General features: G+C 42.4%; 1 protein-coding gene across 4 annotated transcripts in view; it reads right to left on the reverse strand.

Moving 5' to 3' along the window:
* The window catches only part of DGKD (diacylglycerol kinase delta), a gene marked incomplete at its 5' end in the record, with an annotated part of 109969 nt that overhangs the window by 66685 nt on the left and 19308 nt on the right, over positions 1–23976 (reverse strand). For all 4 annotated transcript variants that reach the window (XM_082657812.1, XM_082657809.1, XM_082657811.1 and 1 more), the window contains 2 exons: positions 11431–11511; positions 13054–13164. In XM_082657812.1, the coding sequence (XP_082513938.1) occupies positions 11431–11511; positions 13054–13164 (192 nt within the window). The remainder of the gene's footprint in view (positions 1–11430; positions 11512–13053; positions 13165–23976) is intronic.

Genomic DNA, 23976 nt, shown 5'->3' on the forward strand with positions numbered 1-23976 from the left:
AAAGAGCAGCGCTGCTAACAAAGAGAACAGTGTTTAACCAAACTGCCTGCAAGGCCCTGTCCCCGCTCCACCTCCCTCACCTGCCACAGAAAAGGCCACCTGTCCAACCTCCTCACACCCATTCTGGCCACCTCTTCCCTGCAGATCTATTCTCCAGCAGCTGCCATAATAAAAACCCACAGGCTTTAAAAAACTTCCCAATACATACGGCAAAAAGGTCCAAACTCCCCACAGCCTGTAAAGCACTTCCCCTCTGCCCTCTGCCCATCTCGCCACCCTAACACATGCTCCACTCCCTCTGACAGGAACCACTTCAACCCCAGACACCTGGTATTGCTGGCCACAGCCCCCCTCAGCCTCGGGTCTCTGCACGTCTCTCCCGGCCGCGTCGCAGCCACGGGAAGGCCTGCCCTGACACCCGCTCGCCGCTACAGCCAAGCTACTTCCTTCTTGGCCTGCTGCTCCTAACTGCTCAGTACCTGCCACTCACACAGGACTGTTCACTACATGAAGGGAGCTCTTTTACTGCTATCCAGCACCTGTCCACTGAAAGTGCTCTACTGAGTGAAATCAGTGAGAGGAACAGGGCCAAAATCATCCTGGAACTAGTGATCAAGTCACTCTTCAACATATAATTATGAGCACCTACTGTGTGCTGGCACTTGGGTAAAGCAGTGAGCAAAACAGACAAAAATCCTTGCTCTCACGCAGCATGTTACAGCATTTAACAAAGTAAACAAAACTGCATGGACTCGGAGCAGCGACCCTCAAGGGAGGGATGTGGGGGGGGGGGTGTATGAGAACAGAGCTCTGCTGTGCCCCACTGCTTTCATTTGTTTTTGCTGCATTCTGAAACTTCAAATAACTTTAAAGGAGTGTGATGGCATTTCATCAAATATTTATCAAAATAGAATACAGGTTTAAAATGATGGAACACTGACTTGAAGAAATAAGTAAACGAAAGCACTCAACTCTAATGGCCCTACAATTCCTGGGCTGCTGTGGGAAGATTATAAAAGAATAGCTATAGCTCTAGGCTATAGCTCTAGGCTGCTGTAGGAAGGTTATAAAAGAAGCCATCATAGGACTTGAATACAACTAAAATCACTAAAGAAAGCTCAAAGATGACTAGAACAGGGAGGGGGAATGTCCAAAGTCAGTGAAGACATTTGGATACCCAAGAGGAAATGCACGTGCTCAAAGGACAATCTTTCCCTAAGGCAGGAAAATGACAATGTTAAACAGAAAACATTTAAAAAATATTTTCTCTATCAAACGAGAATAAGCCAAGATAAAAACAAAGTAAATTAATTGGTAGAAGCAATACTTGAAGAGATAATAACCAAGACTTTCCCCAAACTGACAAAAGAAGGGACATATAGCTGCAGATTTCAGAAGTGTTAGGAACACTAAGCAAGATGAACACAAAGAACCATGACTGGAAAAATCACAGTAAAACAGCACAATGCCAAAGGAAAAGAAAAATCTTAAAAGTAGTCAGACGGGGTGGGGGCGGGGGGGGGGGGCAAGGTATATTATCATCCAAGGAACAACAATAGGACTGACAAGTTACTTTTAACAAAAATAATGGAAGCTACAATACAATGGAATGACATTTTTAGATTGCTGAAAGAAAATGACTGCCATGCTAGAACTGTATAACAAGCAAGAATAACCTTCAAAAAGATGAAATAAAACAAAAGTAGAGGGCTTCCCTGGTGGCGCAGTGGTTGAGAGTCCGCCTGCCGATGCAGGAGACACGGGTTCGTGCCCCGGTCCGGAAAGATCCCACATGCCACGGAGCGGCTGGGCCCGTGAGCCATGGCCGCTGAGCCTGCGCGACCGGAGCCTGTGCTCCGCAACAGGAGAGGCCACAACAGTGAGAGGCCTGTGTACCGCAAAAAATAAATAAATAAAAATAAAACAAAAGTAGAAACCAACACTAAAGAAATTAAAGAGAATTTTTCACAGAAAGAATATTACCCCATAGATCACAGAAATACAGAAAGAAATGAAGGGCAACAGAAAAGGCAAATATTCACTAGAAATCTAAATGACTGTCAACTGTATAATAATGTCTTATGAGGTTTCAAATATATGTAAAATTAAAGTAAATAACAAACCAGCACAAAGGCAAGAGGTGACTACAGAGAGGTTTCCTTTTTTTTTTTTAATTTATTTATTTTATTTATTTATTTTTGGCTGTGTTGGGTCTTCGTTGCTACGTGCGGGCTTTCTCTAGTTGCAGTGAGCAGGGTCTACTCTTCGTTGTGGGGCGCGGGCTTCTCATTGCAGTGGCTCCTCTTGTTGCGGAGCACGGGCTTCAGTAGTTGTGGCACACAGGCTCAGTAGTTGTGGCTCGCGGACTCTAGAGTGCAGGCTCAGTAGCTGTGGCGCACAGACTTAGTTGCTCCACGGCATGTGGGATCTTCCCAGACCAGGGACTGAATGAACCCGTGTCCCCTGCATTGGCAGGCGGATTCTTAACCACTGCGCCACTAGGGAAGTCCTGAGAGGTTTCCTTCTTAAGTACCAGAAATTAATTGAAATTTCAATTATAATTTCAATAGCAATGAAGAGCATAGAGAGTTTAAATGCTCTAAGATCCCTGTAGTACTAATCTGTAGTAGAAGCACTAATCTGTAGTAGAAGTTAATAAGTCAAGGATATATTTTGCAATCTATAAAATATCCACTAAAATAATGTATATGAAACAAGCTAAAAGAGAGGAGAAAATGAAATAATTCATCTATTTTAAAAAGAAAGATGTGAAAAAATATAAAATGTGAGACTAAGAGAAAACAAGTAATAATGTATTGGATTTGTACCCAAATACAAGAGAATCTAAAACTAAGTACAGATTAAACATAATCTAGTTAAAGGCACCATCCAATTAAACAGTCCAATAGACAGTTTAAAAAAACCACACAACTTTATGCTGCTTACAAGAGACACATCTTAAATATAAACAAAAAGGTTTAAGGTAAAAGGATGGAAAATTATATACCACTACTTACAATACAATTACTAACCAAAATAAAGCTACTGTAGCTAGAGTAACATCAAAGTAAACTTTAAGGCAAAAAACATTAAGAGAAATAAAAGGTTATTTCATAATAAAAGGGTCAATCTAGTAAGAATATAAAATAATTCTAAATCTGTATGCATTTAATAATAAGCCTTCAAATATATAAAGCAAAAATTAACAGAATGAAAACAAAAAACAGGTAAGTCCACAATCACAGTAGGAGACTTTAATAAATCTCACTCAATAACTAATAGGACAAACAGAAAAACTAGTCAGAAGGTTATAAAAGATTTGAGAAAAATGATTAAACTTTTGTCCTAATCAACTTACAAGAACTAATGAATCCAAGTTCTGTTCAAATGCACATGGAACATTTATGAAAAGTGACCACTTACTGGGTCATAAAGTCTCAACAACTTTAAAGGACTGAAATCATTCCGAGTATGTTCTCTGATCACAGTAAAGACTAGAAAAATCGGACTTCCCTGGCAGCACAGTGGTTAAGAATCCGCCTGCCAATGCAGGGGACGCGGGTTCGAGCCCTGGTTCGGGAAGTTCCCACGTGCCGCGGAACAACTAAGCCCATGTGCCACAACTACTGAGCCTGCGCTCTAGAGCCCGTGAGCCACAACTACTGAGCCCGCATGCCACAACTACTGAGCCCACGTGCCACAACTACTGAAGCCCGCATGCCTAGAGCCCGTGCTCCGTAACAAGAGAAACCACCGCTGTGAGAAGCCCACACACTGCAACAAAGGGTAGTGCTCGCCACAACTAGAGAAAAGCCCACGTGCAACGAAGACCCAATGCAGCAAAAAAAAAAAAAAGACTAGAAAAATCACCCAAATGCCATGAAATTAGGAAACACACAGATCAGAAAACAGACACAAAAGAATATACACAGAAGAATATGAGCTCATTTACATCAAATATCTAAAACAGCCAACACGAATCTACAGTATTAGAAGTTAGGGTGGTGGTTACATGTGGCCGGGGGTCGGAGAGGGGGAACAACTGGGCAATACCGCAAGGGGAGCGTCCCAGGGCCTAGACATGTTCTACAGCTTGATCTGGGTGACGGTTACACATCAAGCTCTGTACATACATCTGTGCACTTTTCAGTTTGGAAGTCATAGTTCGATTTTTTTAATTATTTAGAATATAAAAACTTTCAGTAAAGCAGAAATGCTGCTTTGCTTTGACAAACTCCTTTGAAGAGTCATGGTAGTTAAAATATACGTTCAGAACAAATCTGTAAATTTTTTGATAAGGCTGAAAATAATTTTTAAATTATCCCATGAAAAGAAATATAAGGGGAAAATGAGAAGTATTTTAACCTGACAATTTTGGCCTATTATTAGTGTATGAAATCTAGTTTTTAAAAAAAAAAACAAAAAAAAAGGATCACTGAAACAAGCATAGCCAATGGGGGCAAACTTACGTAGATAAATAGAATAAGAGAAAGGAGTAATTTTGAACCCCCAAAATACAGAGCTGACTATGCAAAAGCACATGAAAAATCAATTCATAAAGAAATTAATACAAATGGCCAACAGACTGTGAGAAATGTTTGACATCACTTTGATAATCAACGAAATAAAACAAATTACCATTTTTATCAAAGCGGCAAAGATGTTCTAAAATTTTAACACATGGTATTTGTAAAAGGATAGAAAAAAACCACTTCATCAAGTCCTACTCATACAAGTTCTAAAGGCAAGTTGGCAATAATATACCAAAAGCCTTCTAGTTTTCATAGATTAATATAAACATGTTTAATTATCAAAAACCTATTTCATGTTATTTCAGAGGCTGGGACACGAAGCTGGCAAATCCCCTTTTCCTCTTCATGCTGCTGTTATGCTCTTTGACCTTGTAGACCCCACTTGAAGGTAAGAATGCAGAGGACTCTGTCTGCTCTACTCCCCATCTTCTGAAAGCTCCCACGGCCAAAGCTCCACCTCATCTAAAGGCACATCTGTGTCTTTAGCTGCATCCCACCTTCACTTTGTTCTTAAAGAACAGAAAACAAGCAGACCCGTCTCCAGTTACATAAGCCTCCTTCGTACCATTTCTTCCATCAAACCTGTATAAAAATCTCTCCTCTCCCCCAAATATTTCCTCCCATCTCCCTTGGAAGTCTCTTGTCCCTCAGATCCTTATTTCTTTATGATACAGTTCTTTGGCCATTTTAGGGAGAAATTAAAATGGAGTCTTTTCTAATGTGGAGCAAATTTACTCATTCTTTTCCAGTTACAAAAGGTTCCCATCTGTTGGCTGATTCATGATAACAGCAACTTTCACTGCCTTGTTCTTTGTATCAGGCATGCAATTTTAATAGAAGTTGTGGAATTTGGAAATTACTACCGGAATAGCTGGAAAACCAAATGAGATATCCCAGGAAATGTAGTAGTTTCTGAGCAAATGCATTCATCCATTCTGCACTCACTTCCCTGGACACATGGGCCAGGCACTGGCAAAGTCCAAGGCCAGGCCCTGCCTCCTAGGACCTGCATGCAGATTCCTGCAGTTTGCTGTATGGGAAGTGACAGGTTCAGAGTTCAGACAGTAAATACGGCAGGGTGTTAGAAATGGGAGAGTCCAAAACCTACGGACCCTCTGTGGAAGCATGCCTCAGGGAAGTGGGCACCGGTCAACTGGCTCCAAACACTCCCCATGTATCCCCAAATTCCAGACGCCATCACGGATTGCTCAGAAATGGTCTCCTTATCTTGGGATATTTCTGGGGAACCTCATTATTAATCTTTCTCTTGTCCTTTCAGCACATCCTCAGATGAAAAACCAGTTTTTACAGCACTAACAAAATCTAAAATAAATGTGAAAGAATCAGTGCCTCTGCCCCAAGAGCTGGGAAACCATCCATGACCGCCCCACAGGAACTGGCTCGACATCTGGAAGTCAACTATTTGGCACACATTTTCCCATAGAGACAGTATATAAATCAGGGTTCATTCTCAAATCAGACTGACAAAGCTCCATAATAACTCATGTAGTACCAAAGCACAGTGGCATACTATTTTTTATGGAGACATAATTCCCATACAATTCATCCTTTTACAGTATACAATTCAGTGGTTTTTAGCATATTCATAAAGTTGTGCAACCATCACCACTATCTAATGTTAGAACATTCTGCCACAAACCCCCAACTAAAATCCGGTACCCATTAGCACTCCTCCTTCCCACAGCCTCTGGCAACCACTAATCTACTGTCTCTACAGATTTGACTATTGTGCATTTCATATAAATGCGATCATAAAATATGTGGTCTTTTGTGTCTGGCTTTCATTCAGCATGTTTTCAAGGCCCATCCAAGTTGTAACACGTATCAGTACCTCATTTATTTTTCAAAAGCCTTTTAAAAGTTCACACTTTCTACCTCAAAAGGGATTCCATTTCTAAGAACTTAGGCTATGGAAATAATCAGAAATATACAAAAGTATCTGTGTGCAAGTGTACAGCACAGTGTTATTTTATACAAAAAAATGGACAACCTGACAATTTTGGCCTATTATTAGTGTATGAAATCTAGTTTTTAAAAAAAAAACAAAAAAAAGGATCACTGAAACAAGCATAGCCAATGGGGGCAAACTTACGTAGATAAATAGAATAAGAGAAAGGAGTAATTTTGAACCCCCAAAATACAGAGCTGACTATGCAAAAGCACATGAAAAATCAATTCATAAAGAAATTAATACAAATGGCCAACAGACTGTGAGAAATGTTTGACATCACTTGGATAATCAACGAAATAAAACAAATTACCATTTTTATCAAAGCGGCAAAGATGTTCTAAAATTTTAACACATGGTATTTGTAAAAGGATAGAAAAAAACCACTTCATCAAGTCCTACTCATACAAGTTCTAAAGGCAAGTTGGCAATAATATACCAAAAGCCTTCTAGTTTTCATAGATTAATATAAACATGTTTAATTATCAAAAACTGGTTAAATGTATAAATTTATATGATGGAATACTATGCAACACGAATAAACAAGATTTTGAAGGATATTATAAGAAAAAAGCTCATTGTTAACTGAAGAAAGAGGTTAAAAACTATACTTTATAAAACACATTTGGTGGGAACGACATAAATCAATATATATTATTAGGTATCTTTGGGTAGTAGGAATGTGGATGGTTTTAAATTTCCTATTTTATCTATACGCTTTAAAATTTTCTTTAATAACTTTATCAGAAATGTAATTTATCTTGACTAACATTTTTCTACTGCGAGAAAAAACAACTTTTGGAATGTTGGAATGTGAACAGAAATGCACTCAGTTAAATTCTGAGTCCCTAATGTCTTTTAATTATTTATATATATGAAAATAAAAATGAACTAATCAATAAGTTGTTTTAAAAAGTTATGAAAAGCAGACAGAAGACAATAAATACAAATGCATAAGGTGAATTAGGTAATAGAAAAATGGAATTGTTCAATAATCTAAGAACTGGATCTCTTAAAAGACAAAAATGATAGAGTTTAAGAAATATGACAAGGCAGTCTCCCAAGGCAATAGAAATAAAAGCAAAAATAAACAAATGGGACGTAATCAAACTTATAAGCTTTTTCACAGCAAAGGAAACCATAAGCAAAATGAGAAGACAACCTACTGACTGGAAGAAAATATTTGCAAATGATACAACTGATAAGGGCTTAATTTCCAAAATATACAAACAGCTCATACAACTCAATAACAAAAAAACAAGCAACCCAATCGAAAAATGGGCAGAAGACCTAAACAGACATTTCTCCAAAGAAGACATACAGGTGGCCAATAGGCACATGAAAAGATGCTCAACACCACTAATTACTAGAGAAATGCAAATCAAAACCACAATGAGGTACCACCACACACCGCTCAGAATGGCCATCATTAAAAAGTCTACAAATAACAAATGCTGGAGAGGGTGTGAAGAAAAGGGAACCCTCCTACACTGTTGGTGGGAATATAAATTGGCGCAGCCACTACGGAAAACAGTATAGAGGTTCCTCAAAAAACTAAAAATAGAGTTGCCATATAATCCATCAACCCCGGTAAAACTATAATTTGAAAGATACATGCACCCCTGTGTTCACAGCAGCATTGTTTACAATAGCCAAGACATGGAAACAACCTAAATGTCCATCAACAGATGAATGGATAAAGAAGATGTGATATGTATATACAATGGAATATTAACCAGCCATAAAAAAGAATGAAATAATGCCATTTGCGGCAACATGGATGGACCGAGAGATTATTGTACTAAGTCAGAAAGAGAAAGACAAATACAAGACGACATCACTTATATGTGGAATCTAAAACACGACACAAATGAACATATCTATGAAACAGAAACAGACTCACAGATACAGAACAGACTTGTGGTTGCCAAGGGGAGAGTAGGTAGGGGAGGGATGGAGGTTAGGGTTGGGAGTTTGGGATTAGCAGATGCAAACTATCATATATAGAATGAATAAACAACAAGGTCCTATTGTATAGGAACAAGGAACTATATGCAATATCCTGTGATAAACCACAATGTAAAAGAATATGAAAAAAGAATATATATATGTGTAACAATCACTTTGCTATACAGAAGAAATTAACACAACATTGTAAATCAACTATACTTCAATAAAATTTTTAAAAAGAGAGAAATATGACAAGAAAAACAAAAGCTAAACAAGTAAAATTAGGTATGTGAAAGGGGATCTAACCAGAGACATTTATGTTTAAAGTGCAGGACTTCCCCGGTGGTCCAGTGGTTAAGACTGCGTGCTTCCAATGCAGGGGGCGTGGGTTCAATCCCTGGTCGGGGAACTAGGATCCCGCATGCCACACGGCATGGCCAAAAATAAATAAATAAAAATAAAGTGCAAACAATAAATGTTACTAAATTTGAAGGTGTGGAATAAATGGGAAAGTAAATACAAAAATGGACTCAAGAAGTAAAAAAGTTCCTATGATCAAAAAGCAAAAACAAACCTTTTAGGGACTGCCCTGGTGGTCCAGTGGTTAAGAATCTGCCTTCCAATGCAGGGGGCGTGGGTTCGATCCCTGGTCAGGGAAGTAAGATTCCATATGCTGCGGGGCAACTAAGCCCACACGCCACATCTAGAGAGGATGCCTGCGTGCTGCAAGGAAGAGCCCGCGCTCCAAAACAAAAGATCCCACGTGCCACAACTAAGACCAGACGCAGCCATAAATAAATAAATATTTTTTTAAAATTGAAATAAACCTTTTAGGTTTATTCAGAGCCTTATTACCTCCCTGAAAAGTAAATTCTCTCAAATTTTCAAGAAATAATCAACTCTAAAGCTATAAAAATGTTCCAGAGCACAAAAAATCATGGACAGTTACTAAATGGATTTTATGGAGCTAGTTTAACTCCGAAATCAAAACACAACAAAGGCTACCTCCTACCCAAAGAAAAGCACACACATGCTTTCAGAAAATTCTAAATCCAAAATTAGGGTATAACATTCAACATTACCAGGAACAATTTATTATTATGAAATGTACAAATACCTAAAACCAAACTGATCATCTAAATTAATGTTCAAAACAATCCAGTGAAATTCAACACCTACTCCTATTAAACACTCTAGAAGCCATAAATCAAAGAATAATCCACTTCCATAGTTGTCTCCCCAGCCAGTAAGTAAATGATAAAACTAATGCAGAAAAAGTAAAAACAGTCCAAATAAAACGAGGAATAAAATAAAAGAGGCCGTCAGGGAAGTCTGACTAATTCGATAAGCCACAAAGTAAAACCAAGAGCAGTTAATTACACCAAAACAAAATAAGTAGAAGTTTAAATGAAGGAAGGAAAATCCCATTTGGAGCAGCAACATAATCGATCCATAAATAAACAAGTTAAAAAAAACCTGAAAGTAGCTAAAACTAATACTAACCCAAAATGTTTAGATCCTAAACATGAAGAGGGCTTCCCTGGTGGCGCAGTGGTTGAGAGTCCGCCTGCCGATGCAGGGGACACGGGTTCGTGCCCCGGTCCGGGAGGATCCCACGTGCCGCAGAGCGGCTAGGCCCGTGAGCCATGGCCGCTGAGCCTGAGCGTCCGGAGCCTGTGCTCCACAACGGGAGAGGCCACAACAGTGAGAGGCCCGCGTACCGCAAAAAAAAAAAAAAAAAAAATGAAGAAAATTACCCACCTTGACTGAGTTATAAAAGAATTGAAAAAAGGTAGGGAACATACTGTATTTCTAGATAAGCTCACTTAATAACACAATGAAAAATATTTTAAAATATTCCATTCCTGCTATTAGAGTCATACCTTACACATCAGGTTCTAAAGTCAGCCCCCGAAGCCAAAACTGTAAAGTCATACAAGAAATGCTGTACAGCTATTAAAAAATGTGATGAACACTTAGATCAATCAACATGGGGAAATGTCCACCATAAACTGTCAAGAGAAAAAAATAAAACTAAACATGTAAAACAAAAGGATCACTACGATCTCATGTTATATGTGGGTAAAGAGGGTAAAGACATAGATATTTAGACATAAAGATAATCACTCTAAAGTGAGCAGCTGGCTACCTCTGGGTACTGAGGTCACACGATTTTATGCATTTAGAACTTTTGCAGAAAGTACAACATAATTTCTATAAATGTGGTGGGGGGAGGAGTTTTAAAAAGAAAAATATCAACATTCTATGTTTTGAGGTGGCTGAACGATGGCTGCTTTTTTAACATATAAATTTATTTATTTATTTAATTTATTTAGTTTTGGCGGCGTCGCGTCTTCGTTGCTGCGCAGGCTTTCTCTAGTTGCGGTGAGCGGGGGCTCCTCTTCGTTGCAGTGTGCGGGCTTCTCACTGCGGTGGCTTCTCTTGTTGCAGAGCATGGGCTCTAAACACGCAGGCCTCAGCAGTTGTGGCTCGCGGGCTCTAGAGCGCAGGCTCAGTAGTTGTGTTGCACAAGCTTAGTTGCTCCACGGCATGTGGGATCCTCCCGGACCAGGGATCAAACCCGTGTCCCCTGCATTGGCAGGCGGATTCCCAACCACTGCGCCACCAGAGAAGTCCCCTGATGGCTGTTTTTTAATTGCTTCAACATTTTCTGTATTTTCCAAATTTTCTATAACAATCATGAAAAACAAACCTCTGTGCAAAATTGTAAATGTAAACTACAACATGTTTTAAAAATTCCTTTGGTCCCTCTTGTTCTTTTGTGCTTAATGTGCAAAATTCTCAGTTATTCTCCAACCATAGCATTATTTTGAACCTTAAATTCAAAATTTACCACGAATTGTTCCAATCAGAGAGCAAAGGATGAAAACTCTGAACTGCTCACACACATTTGTTCAAATTAAACAGGAAAGCCAAATGTGGTGAAGAATCAAGAAAGGTGCGCGTCCAAAGACTTACCGTAAAGCTGTTGTTGACATTTTTAGTGCTGGATTCAGCCACGCTGGCGTCTGTCAGGTCCACCTCATCAAATATGATCGACTGGAAAGACACAGGGGCTGCAGTCAGTGGGGGTAAGGTGCCTCGACCCCAGGCAAGCACTTGAGAACTAAATGAACGCTGAGTGAGTTCACCCTACCTGCTTCTGACAAAGCACCGAGCTCACAGGTATAGCGCAAGACTTTTTTTTAGTCCAGGGAGTTCTCCAGTGATTGCATTAATGGAACCAAAAATATATCCTCACACGAGTCCACCTGAGAGGGCAGGTTCCCGACTGAAGGTCCTCTGTCCTTCCGACTTTAGTTTCTCCACCTCGCACATTTGGGGGGAGAGGTCCCGGCTAAAATAAACAATTCTAGGGGAAGAGAGACTGACCTAAATAGAAGGGACCCAGCCATGAAAGAAAACAAGGGAGCAGAGCAGAGTGAATCTAGTCCTGGAGAGAGAGACAGGCTCCAGAAGAAGGGCTGGGAACCAGGTCGGAGATGCCCTCCTCCCCATTTTCCTCTCCTCTCTCTCCCAAATCCCCCCGTTCATAGCCCTCACCTCCTGTTTACCTTTCCGTCCCCTCTAGGAGGAGGACTCCATCAGAAACCCCTGGAGGAAACGCTAATAAGCTAGAAAAGAGATTCAGTCTTTTAAGTAACTCCCCCACCCCTCCAACTAAAATAACTGTAAGGGTTTGTCTTTTTTTAATGAAGGATGTGGTCAGAACCCCATCTAAACAAGTTACTCTGTTCAATTTCAAATTTTAATGCACTAACTCACTAGGGATACATCTCAAAATGTAAATTATTCAGATTCCAGATTATTTTTAATGCCGAAATATTAGTATTGACTGCAATACTGATACAAAAAGACTGGTATTCAGAACACCAAAAACTAGGTTTGCAGATACGCTAGTGTTTGAAGTGTGTGACACCACAATCGTCTAAACTGGGCAGTGACTCAGGGACTCTCAGTGGCTCCTCCTCTGTCACTGGCATCTGCCTGGTGATTCTAGCTTTAAATCTTACACACATGGCACATGGGAAGAAGGATCATGGCTAGAAAGCCAGAGGCAATTTCTATTCACACACCAAAAAGCCCAACACACTTTAAAAATACTTTTAGTTAGATTCACAGGTACATACACTCAACTCCAAACTCATCAAGTTGTATACAGTAAGTATCTGTACAGCTTTTTGTAGGCCAATTATACCTTACTAAAGTGTTTTTAAGAAAAAGATACTTAGGCTGTAATAAGAGATTTTTAAGCCAGTTACCCCCGATTTCTCTGAAAAAAAAGATATCTAATGGTAATGTGGTTACTTCTGTGACCTTTTCTCCTTTCCCCATTGGTTACACATAACACTAAAGAAAATGAATTAAAAAATCAATTCATAAGAAATAAAAAATCAGTTCATAAGAAATAAAACATGCTTGAGACAAATAAAACCCAGCACCCTTGAGTATTACAAAACTTGCTCAAAATAACAGATCTAGAATCGAAGGTTTTTCCCAAGATGAGGACACAGAACCCAGTCTCTCCCTGCAGCTCCTCAGATAGTTTTCTCTCGTTAAGTTTCCTCCTCTGCATCTCACCTTGGCAGTTTTTGCATAGTACAGCGTTCGCCCTCGAAGCTTAAAGTATCTCCTTTTTGATCGTTGGAATGAATTGTTCTGTTTGGTCAGCATCCCCTCTTTGATGACGGTCTGAAAGCACAGAAACGGATTCATGAGCATGTTTTCGCGGTGCCATGCGCTTGTCCACTGACTCCAGTGCATTTGTGTCTCTAATGGGCTGATGGCCTAACAGAACTATTTCACACTCTCCCCAGACCCTGACCTATGGACAGGTTGAGCACACAGCCAGGGGAGGGTGACACAATTCTCCAGGGGGCGATGGTGTGCCAGAGTGGCGGGGGGAGGGGCATGGGAGTGTGTCAGAGGCCCAAGGTGTGCCCTGCATATGCCCCCGGGGCGGGGGGGGGTGGTTAGCAGAAGCGGGGCGCAGGACCACCATTAGTGGCCCCGGGCCAGTGCTCTCTCCAACTTCAGCATTTGGTATTTTTCAGCTATTCTTGGCCCCGTCTCCGTGTTCTCTGGCCTCCTGCCATTTCTCAGGATCCTGTTGCCAAAACTGTCGATGTAGGTTGCTATGGGGTTCAGTGCAGTTCCAGGCCTGCCCCCTTGGGCCCTCACCCCTGTTCACAGGCTGGGCATGTGCATCTACCCACACTGTAACACAGAGAAGAGCCACTGCCAAAGTCACTAAAACTCCTCCACCCCCAAAATCTGACCAACCCCCACCAAGCAGGAGTTCAAAGACAATCACGAGGTGAACAGCAGTCCACTCAGCTCAGCTCAATTAAAGCCAAGAATGGGGGCATGGCTTCTCCTGAGGCTGCTTCCCGGGCACTTACCAAACGGGAGGAGGGAGCCCTACACACCACTTACAAGTTAAAAGTTCAAGGACCTACCTGATCGTTAGATGCGTTGAACTACGCAGAGCCACTAACACAGTCAAAACTAATAAACAAGGTGCCCTGAAACAAGTGCCTGGCTTCCAGCATCTGCACACACCTCAACAAATGTCCATTCTACACGGAGGCCCACCATGCGATGGAGGCAGAATGTATAAAGTTCTGTTCAAGGACAAGAACATGGGTCCAGAGAAGCTTTTGTTTAATTACCCAATCCCCTACAGCTCTGCACTTTAGGTAACTTTTTAAGTAGCTGTACAGAGCACTTGGGCGTCTGTGGCCACTTAAGACGACATACGATGAAACAAGACACAGAAACCCTACGTCACCCCAATGTGTCAGAGGCAAGAGCAGAAGTCTGTGCTGCCTGGTCCCTCCGCAGGAGTGGAACCTGCGATGCACTGATACCCCCGTAGAAGAATGCTGAAGACAACCCCCTACACACACCACCAGCATCTGGCTGTGCACCAGGACCCCCCCGTGACAGCCCACGCTCCAGGTGTCCTGGGAGGCCGGCAGCACTGCTCCTCCCCTTATCCCTGCCACACAACGTCCTCTTGGAGCTTCCTGGGCACGGTGGGCTGCACATGCCAGCTTGCGACCCCATGCTGGGTCTGATGGAATTTGTGCAGTCAGGGCTGGCCCAGCAGCACAAAGAGCAACCATTTCCAATTCCCTAGAGAATCAACTCTGGCGGGGGGGGGGGGGGGGGGACGGACGGACGGACGGACTAGTGAGGAACCGCCCTACTCATTCTGTGGCATGCACCTTCACCTTTACTTCTGAGGAGGCCACCCACTGTTCTTCCAGGTAATTAAGGAGAGAGGAACACATCACCCAAGATCAAGGTAAGAGATATGTGCCGATCCAAGGCAGAGAGAAAGTCCCAACCTCTGGTCCCAGGAGCTCCTGCAATACAGAAGGACTGCTAGGTTGTTTCCTAAGATTCTTTTCAGACCCAAGTGCACATGGTGATGCTATTTCAATGTGCTCTTCAAAGACAGGACAGCTGACTGCCCAACGGAGCACACACAAGACGCCTGCTCAGCTCTCCAGGAGAGCCTTTCCTCTGGACCCCGCAGGACCCGCTCACAGACCAAGTCACCTCTCCTCACCCCCAAACGTCTTCCTTACCTCTGCAGAAGAAGTCATCACTTCCACCTCTTTCCCAAATGCAAATTAAAGGAAAATAGGAAAAAAAAGGCACCAAAACCAACAAGCCCAGACCCAGAAAAGTTATAAGAAGTTATCTTTAAAGGATAAATGCTAGAGTATTTTTCTTGCATCTCCCGCTACACATGTCACACATAAAAGAAAAGCAGAATTAAACCAAAATCCACTCTCTCACACACACACACACACACACACACACACACAAATCTTTCAGAGAGCGGATGAGAGCTGCGATCTTGGGCTACCCAAGGAGAGCTGCTGTTCTATTTATAGAACAACAGTGCTCAGAAAAAGACTCTGGTGGGTTTCAGCGGAAACGGCTGGGGAAAAGATAAAGACCAGTATTTCTTTGAAGCTTTCTCAGAAACTGCATTTCTTCTCCTATTCACTGCTAGTGGAAGACTATAGATATGCTGCAGAATATTTTTAACACTCAGTCAAAAGCAATGCACTAAAAGTGGTCAAGAAAAGAACACCCCTGACTAATCTGCTGTGCTTTGCATTTGGCAGCCTGTAAGCAGCACCCACAGGAAACTGCTCAGCTGGCAGGGCTCCTCCTCACGCCCACCGGAGCAGAGAACCAGAAGCCCAAACCCAGACCCAAGAGGGGCTGGTCGCTTATGCTGGTCAGCCAGGCTCTTAGAATCATTTTGTCAAGTTCTTTGCACAAACAACAGGGCCAACTCTGTCCTTCAAGCCATCCGGGGCACCTTCATTACCATCAGGGACAAAGGACAGATTTGCAACACACACAGGCACTGAGAATCCGAGCGGCAAGTAAGTGGGAAGTGGAGCATGTGGCCCCCCTCCAAACGGAGAGGATGCAAATCCCAAGCTGGGCTGCGGGATGGAAGACGGCAGGGTATTCAGCCTGAGCCAAAGCCGCCCACTGACTGACAGAGACACGCCCAAGCCACAGGTGAGGCGGCCCAGGCACCTGCCACAGGCGAAGCTCGCATCCTAGTCATCCTGCTCAGGAGCAAAGAACGGAGTAAGGCAGCTCCGGAAAGGCCCTTCCAAAGCCTGCAAACCAGTGGGCAGAGAAGCCGAGGTCAGGCCTGCCTTGGGGCCCTGTTCACCAGTCACGGGGGAGGATGACCCCTCTCTGCAAAGGCAGTGGGAGCTCCTGCTCTCACCCTCCCTTTGTGCCCTCCCCAGACAGGCAGCAGCAGTGGCTCAGAGGGCTCCAGGGACAGCTCAGACCAGAGGAGGACAGAGGACACAGGACGCCAGGGAGGGAACAATTCCCCCACAAGGGAAGGCTTCCCAGAACAGGTCTTAGAAGATGAGCAGGGGTCTGAGCAGGCCAGGCAGAGAGGTCCACAGCCTCCTACAGGCTGCAGGCAGAGCCCAAGAGGGCTGGGAAGGTGGGCAAAGGGCCCAGATCACTGACAGCCAGACCTCCCAGTCACAGGGCCCCCAAATCAGGGGGCGGTATCTCAGGATGTACATTTTACTTAAGAAAGATGATTTTGAAAAAAAAAAAAAAAAGAAAGATGATTTTGGCCACAATGTGGAGAAGAGGGAGTGGGGATGAAATGAGGAGGCAGGCAGGACACTCCAGAAACTCTTATAAGACGGCAACCGACAGGAGCACCTGGGAGGATGAGGCACAGTCACAGGCATGAGAGCATTTGAAAGAAGACAAACCATAGACGGGGTGAAGGGGATGATCCCAAGGGGTCTCCTGGGGGAGGATGTGGCCTTCGTTTTAGACGTGCTGACTCAGGACGCCGGAGACGCCTGGGGGAGCTGAGTGGAGGGCCAGCAGCAGATAATGCGGTTGGGGCACAAGATAAAGTTTAAGGGGGAGACACCTCAATGAAGTCCCTTATGGGGAAGGAATGGAATGAGAAGAGGCTCAAGGAACTGGGAACCCCAGGACACGAACATCAGGTGCAGAGAGGAGGTGGGAGTCCAAAACGGAAGACAAGAAGGAAGTGGCACAAAACCAGGGGAGCAGATGAGAAAGCACCGAGAAGTCATCGTGGATGACATCTGCTAAGGGCTGAGGTCGAGTGCACGGGTGAGGTCATCAGTGGGGCCCAGGAGAAGCCAGACGAGAGGTCCGTGAGGAGTCACTGAGGACCCGCCGCCAGAGCAGACTCTCGACCTGACCCAGGGCAAAGCCAGATCAAAGGGCAATGAATGTGACCCGGATGGGAGGAGGAAGCAAAGATGGTAGGTTGTTTTTTTTAATTTGCATGTTTCTTAACTTTTTATGAACTTGGAATTATACTGTACCTGAACTTCCTATTCCTTCTGTCCTAATGTGCTGTCAGCAGCCTTCCATATTAGTAAATATATTTTTGTCTGCTACAGAGTGTTTCACTGTAGTGATGTGCGTGTATCATTCAACACACTCCCACTGCTGGAACATTTAGAACGCTTCCTGCTCAATATTATCAACAATGCTTCAAAGATTAGTGCTATAATGGAATATCCCCACATGTCCTGAGCTACTCCTTAGAGCAAAGTACTAGAAGTAGAACTTGGGGATCCAAGCCCAGAAACAGATGCTCACAGGTTTGAAAGCGTGATGTGTGACAGCAGGCTGGGGGAGAGAGGGACTAGTCGGTGGAGCTGAGACATCAGGTCATCTAAGGGGAAAGGTGCATTGGTCCCGTACCCCACACACCACACAGGAATCACTTCCAGGTGGCCTACAGATTCAGTGCAAAAGGAGAAACTTTAAAAGCTTCAGTAGACAATATAGGATAATTTCTTTATGACCTTAGAACTGGAAAAAATTTCTTAAATAGGATTTTTAAAATACTAAACATAAACTATAAGATTGCTGAAACCAACTTAATTCCCGCTGAGAAACTCTGGCCATCAGACACCTTATAAAGAAACAGAAGAGAGGGGCTTCCCTGGTGGCACTGTGGTTAAGAATCCACCTGCCAATGCAGGGGACACGGGTTCAAGCCCTGGTCCTGGAAGATCCCACATGCCACGGAGCAGCTAAGCCCGTGCGCCACAACTACTGAGCCTGCGCTCTAGAGCCCACATGCTGCAACTACTGAAGCCCGTGTGCCACAACTACCGAAGCCCGCGAACCTAGAATCCGTGCTCCGCAACAAGAGAAGCCACCACGATGTGAAGTCAGCGCACCGCAACGAAGAGTAGCCCCCCACTCGCCAGAACTAGAGAAAGCCCGCATGCAGCAACAAAGACCCAACGCAGCAAAAATAAACTTAAAAAAAAAAAAGTGTTACTTTAAATTTGCACATCACTTGAAATTTTCATGAGCATTTTTATATCTATTTGCCTTCTTAAGAGAACAAACACTTATGGTCTATGAGAGAGACACTAATATTCTGAGTGACAAATAAGAAAACTGGTCACTGAGTAATTTGTCCAAGGTTAAACAGCTAACAACAGACCACAAAAGAAATGTCAGGCCTCCTTACTCTTATCTCAAACCTCCTTCTAAGGTTTAGGAATACCGTAATAAATAAACAGGGAACAACCAGAAAATAATTTGCTCACAAAACACAGGCATGTACAGCATACCCAAGACCAATAGATTATTTCAAACTCTTACTAAGTGAGTGCCCACCGTATCTACCACATAACATACAAGCCATTTTCACCTTTTAATCCTCACGCCGACTTTGGAGGCATGTAGTAATATTCCCATTTTATAGACTAGGAAACTGAGAGTCAGAAGAATTAAGTAACTCACTCAAGGCCACATAGCTAGTAAATGGAAGACCTGAAATTCAAACCTAGAACCTAGTCAGGCCAAAATTATCTGTTGGCAAGTCTATGACCCTCCATCATGAGGCTGTGTCCCTCGCCAGATCAAGAGAGGCCCAAGGGCTATGGCTGTCTTATTGATCTTATTCATCTTAATTACCCAGTGCCCAGCACTGAGAATTCTGAGGAAACTTTCTGCAAAATATCATAAAGGGCTAATATCCCTAATCTATAAAAAGGTTCTTAAAAATTGAGAACTAACAACCTGATAGAAAAATGGGCAAAAAATATGAACAGCCATTTCACAAAAAAATTAAAATAGTGCATTTCACAAAAAATAAATTTAAATGGCCCTTAAATACATGAAAAGATGCTCCACCTAGCTCATAATGAGAGAAAAACAAACTGAAACTAAACTAAACTACTATTCTCACTATCAGATTGACAACAACAAAAAAAGCCAACACACTCTGGGCGAGACTGTGAAGAAACAGGCTGGTCCGACTGCAGGATGAGGTAAACCTTGAGGACCAGAATCTGGCAAAACCCAGCAAATCAGACGTGCATCTACCCTCTGATCCAGTAAGCCCACTCCAAGGAAACTATCCCACAGACACTCTAGTAAAAATATAAAATGAGGTTTGTGCAAGGATATTTGCTACAAAATATTATAGCAAAAGACTGAAAATAATCCAAATGGTTGAATAAACTATGGTACATTCAGGAAACAGAATACTACACCATTGTAAAAGGAATGAGGAAGATCTTTATACAGCTATGGAATGATCTCCAGATTATATTAAGTGAAAAAAGAAAGGTTCAGAACATGTAAGGAGTATGCTACCTTTTGCGTAAAAAGGATATTTGTGTGTGTGTGTATAGACAGAAATAAAATTAAAAGCAAATAGGTGCATATATTATTTTTAAATTTTCAAACAGAAACAATGAAAGAATAAACCAAAATAATAAAATAATAAAAATGGTTACCTATGGGGAAAGAGAAGGACAGAGCAGAGCAGACAGGGGAGGAAGGTACATCATCTTAAAAAGGACTTGCACAGGAGGGCAGCCCCTGCAGGGCAGCAGCACCTAGGGGCACTAACACTGGCCCACCCCCCACGGCTTTCCAAGGCCGGCCCCACTTCATCCGCACAACCACCTCCTAAGGGGGGCACTGCCAACATTCCCACTTCACAGAGACAGGCAAGGAGAAGACGGCGTCGGTACCCATGCCGTGCCTGCTCTGTGCCAGGAACTTAGTTCTCATCAGTATTTCATCCAGTCTTCACCACCCTGTGAAGAGTTACTACACCCTTTCACTTACAAAGAAACTGAGGTCCAGAGAGGACCTATGTCTGCAGAGAAGGGTCAGAGATGGGGCTTCAAACCCAGGTGTGTCTGATTCCAACTCTCTCCACACTTCCATATTGAGTGAAAGGAACCCACTCTTCCAGGGTGAGCACATGGACAGACGTGCATGTCTCAAGGCACAGCCATCTCCCCTACCCACAAGGTTGGCCTCTGAACACACGCGGAGGCTCAGTTAAGGCACCAGAGACTCACCCGGCCTCTGTGAGCCTAGACAGTAAAATCAATCTCCCCACGGACCTGTGGAATGAAATGCACACTTTGTTCCAACAAATATTTACTGAACACTTAGTGCAAGCACTGCTAGGAATATGATGATGAAAAAGACAGGACCCTTGACCCTTAAAGAAACTGCATGCTGGTAGAGGGATACTTTTACAAAGTAAAAGGGACCCTTAGAATTTGCTTTTTAAATACTCAGAAAAAAGCAGGGCTCAGGGCTGGGGATAGATGACACAAAAAAGGTGCAAGGCTGACAACTGTTTGGACTGGTGATTAATTAAACTCCTCTCCCTACTTTTGTGTATGTTTGGAAATTTCCATTACAGGGGTACAGACAGGGTGCTCTGGAAACACAGATGTGAACAAAACACAACAGGCTTGAACGCAAGGCCTGAAGCTGCTACCTCTTAGGCTAAAGCCAGCCACTGCCTTACCGCAGTTTCCTGATCATTCAATCCCCGCCAGAAGGTGCTATACAGAGCGGAAAATGCCTGAGAAAACAGCTTAGACACTGCAAAGGGCTTAGACACAAATGTAAGACAGTACCTTAACCATCATTACTCAAATTCCTCTTCCCTGGGCACACGCTCAACCCGCTGTTCCCTCACCCATTTTCAGACATTAGGTGGAAATAAAGTCTAGCGTTACACAGCCCAACTCGGGGCTGACGGGCTTCCTGGAGGTTACTTTTTCTTTACTTGAGAACACTCAAGAGTCCAGCCACTGCTAACACCTGACACTAACATCCTGAGATAATATCCCTCCAGTGTGTTTTCAGTATATAAATAAAACAGAAAAGTGGGGTTATATAATATACAGATTATTTAATAACCTGCTTTTCCAAACGATACATTGTGACCAGATCTGCTTTTATTTTATGTTTTGTTTCTCTACAGCCTACTTCTACTTCATTTATTTAGATGCTTAAGGACGCTGACATAATTATGAACAAATCTAAGAAACTGAGTGCTTCATATATCAAACTGTCTCAACCAAGCTAAACTGTACCTCATTTACACCAAGACCTTGAACTCTCTGCTTACATAAGTTTGGATTTATTTTCAACACAGGAATTAAAAGTTTAAACAAATGGGAACATAACTAAAACGTTCCACATAATATACACATTTATTAGGATACTATGAAATTTAAATCCTATGTTTTCACAAATCTGGCTCCTTAAATGTAATCTGTTTGACCCAACAGTTCAAACTGTTCAGCTGTGTCTTAGGACATTCCAGAGAAGTAACTGAGGGCAGACTCATCTCCATCTTCTACTAACACACAGCATCCGTGGCAAGACAGACGCTCTTACTGTAAGGAATCTTCAATTGAAGGGTAACATGTTATGCTTTTTTGTTTTCTTTAGTATAAAATAATAATGCTCATTTTAGAAAATGCAGAAAAGAAATAAAAATAATCCCAACTGCACCACCAGCACGATCCCTGACATCAGTTTGGAAACTCTCACGTCCTTGGCACACAGCTGAACGTCTATACACACTGCCGCTCTGATTTCCCGACATCACAAAGTACTGTCCAAAGTACTGTTTTCCTTCATCACCTGAATGGCTGATGAGGCCAAGGGCAGCTCCTTGCTCTGCCACTTCCCGGCTGTGTGGCCTCGTGCTGCTGAGTGCCTCAGCCCCTCCACGGCAACCTTCATGCAGTTGTGAAGTTCGTAAGACCACCCACGCACGGTACTCAGTGTAGGACCAGCACCAAACAGGTGTCAGCTAATGTCATTAACTCACTGAGTTGTTAACCTGAAGTGTTTACGGGTTTGCAACTTTTTATATTTAATGGTGCAATAAACATGTTGCCCATGATGCTTTTTCATATTTAAGATTAGTTCTTCAAGGTAGGGTCCCACCAGTGGAATTACTGGGGCAAGAGTTTGCAGTTTCTTGGAGTTTTTCACTGTGTCACCAAATCGCTTCCCCAAGTGGTTATGTTATACCCATATGTGCTGCCAGAGGGCAAAGCAGCTACAAGGTTCCTATAAACAGCAAAATCCCAGCTCATACACAATACTGGTTAAATACAAAAAGACACACAGAACATATTACAAGTAGACTGTAAAAAACCACTTAAACGATTAGACTCACACCTCAGTCTTGACAAACCTGGGTCCTCTTAAAGTACGTGAAAACTTTGAGCCACCACAGAGAGAACGGCGATAAAGAACAATTTCCCAGACTTCCTTTTCACTCGCTTCTGAGTACTAGTCCATCTTTATCAAAGAGTTCAAATACAAAAACTATCAAATGGGATTGGATTTAAGGAGGTGAGTATTTATTTCACATCTTCCCAAACCACAGAAAGAACTGAATTCACTCTCAAACGTGAAATGGAGAAGAGTTCTATGGCAGTAAAAATTCTGAAATGCAGATATTTCCTTTTAAACCCTTTAAATGTGTAAATGTATTATAATCATCCATAACAATGATTCTACTAAGAACCACTTTACTGAGACCAATCCAAAATGGCTGGGACTTCCCTGGTGGTCCAGTGGGTAACACTCTGCGCTCCCAATGCAGGGGGCCTGGATTCGATCCCTAGTTGGGGAACCAGATCCCACATGCATGCCGCAACTAAGAGTCCGCATGCCACAACTAAAAGATCCCGCATGCCACAACTAAAAGACCCCGCATGCCACACAAAGATCCAGCACAGCCAAAATAAATAAATAAACAATAATTTTTTTAAAAAAATGGTCAAGACTACCAACCAATCCTAAAAAGTTCATTAGCTAGTTTTATGTATTAGAAGGTACAGAGCTTCAGAAGCAGAATCCAGTTGAAAAAAAGAGGCCCTCTTCAACCAGCGGTGCTGGGACAACTGGATACTCACATGCAAAAGAATGAAGGTGGACCCCTACCTCACACCATATGGAAAAATTAACTCAAAATGGATCAAAGACTAAACATAATAGCTAAAACTATAAAATTTCTAGAAGAAAACTTAGGCGTACGTATTCTTGACCTTGGATTTGGCAATGGTTTCTTAAATATGATACCAAAAGCACCAGCAAAATAAGAAAAAATAAACTAGACCATCAAAATTAAACTTTTACGCATAAAAGGACACCATCAAGAGTGAAAAGACAAAATCCTCAACAAAATATTAGCAACTGAATCCAACAACACATAAAAAGGATCCTACATCCTGATCAAGCTGGATTCATCCCAGGTTCACAAGGATGGTTCAATATACACATATCAATCAATGTGATACACTACATCAACAAAGGAAAAGACAAAACCCACATGATCATCTCAACAGATGCAGAAAAAGCACGTGATAAAATTCAACATCCATTCATGATAAAAAAAAATTCTCACCAAAGTGGGCATAGAGGGAACATATCTCAACATAATAAAAGCCATTTACAACAAACCCACAGCCAACACAGTACTCAATGGTGAAAAACTGAGTCTTCCCACCACTTCTATTGAACATAGTACTGGCAGTCCTAGCCACAGCAATCAGATAAGAAAAAGAAATAAAAGGTATCTAATTGGAAGGGAAGAGGTAAAACTGTCATCATTTGCAGATGACCTGATACTACATATAG

This window comes from Grampus griseus (assembly GCF_964374135.1).
Source record: "Grampus griseus genome assembly, chromosome: 7".
NCBI classification, from domain to species: Eukaryota; Metazoa; Chordata; class Mammalia; order Artiodactyla; family Delphinidae; genus Grampus; species Grampus griseus.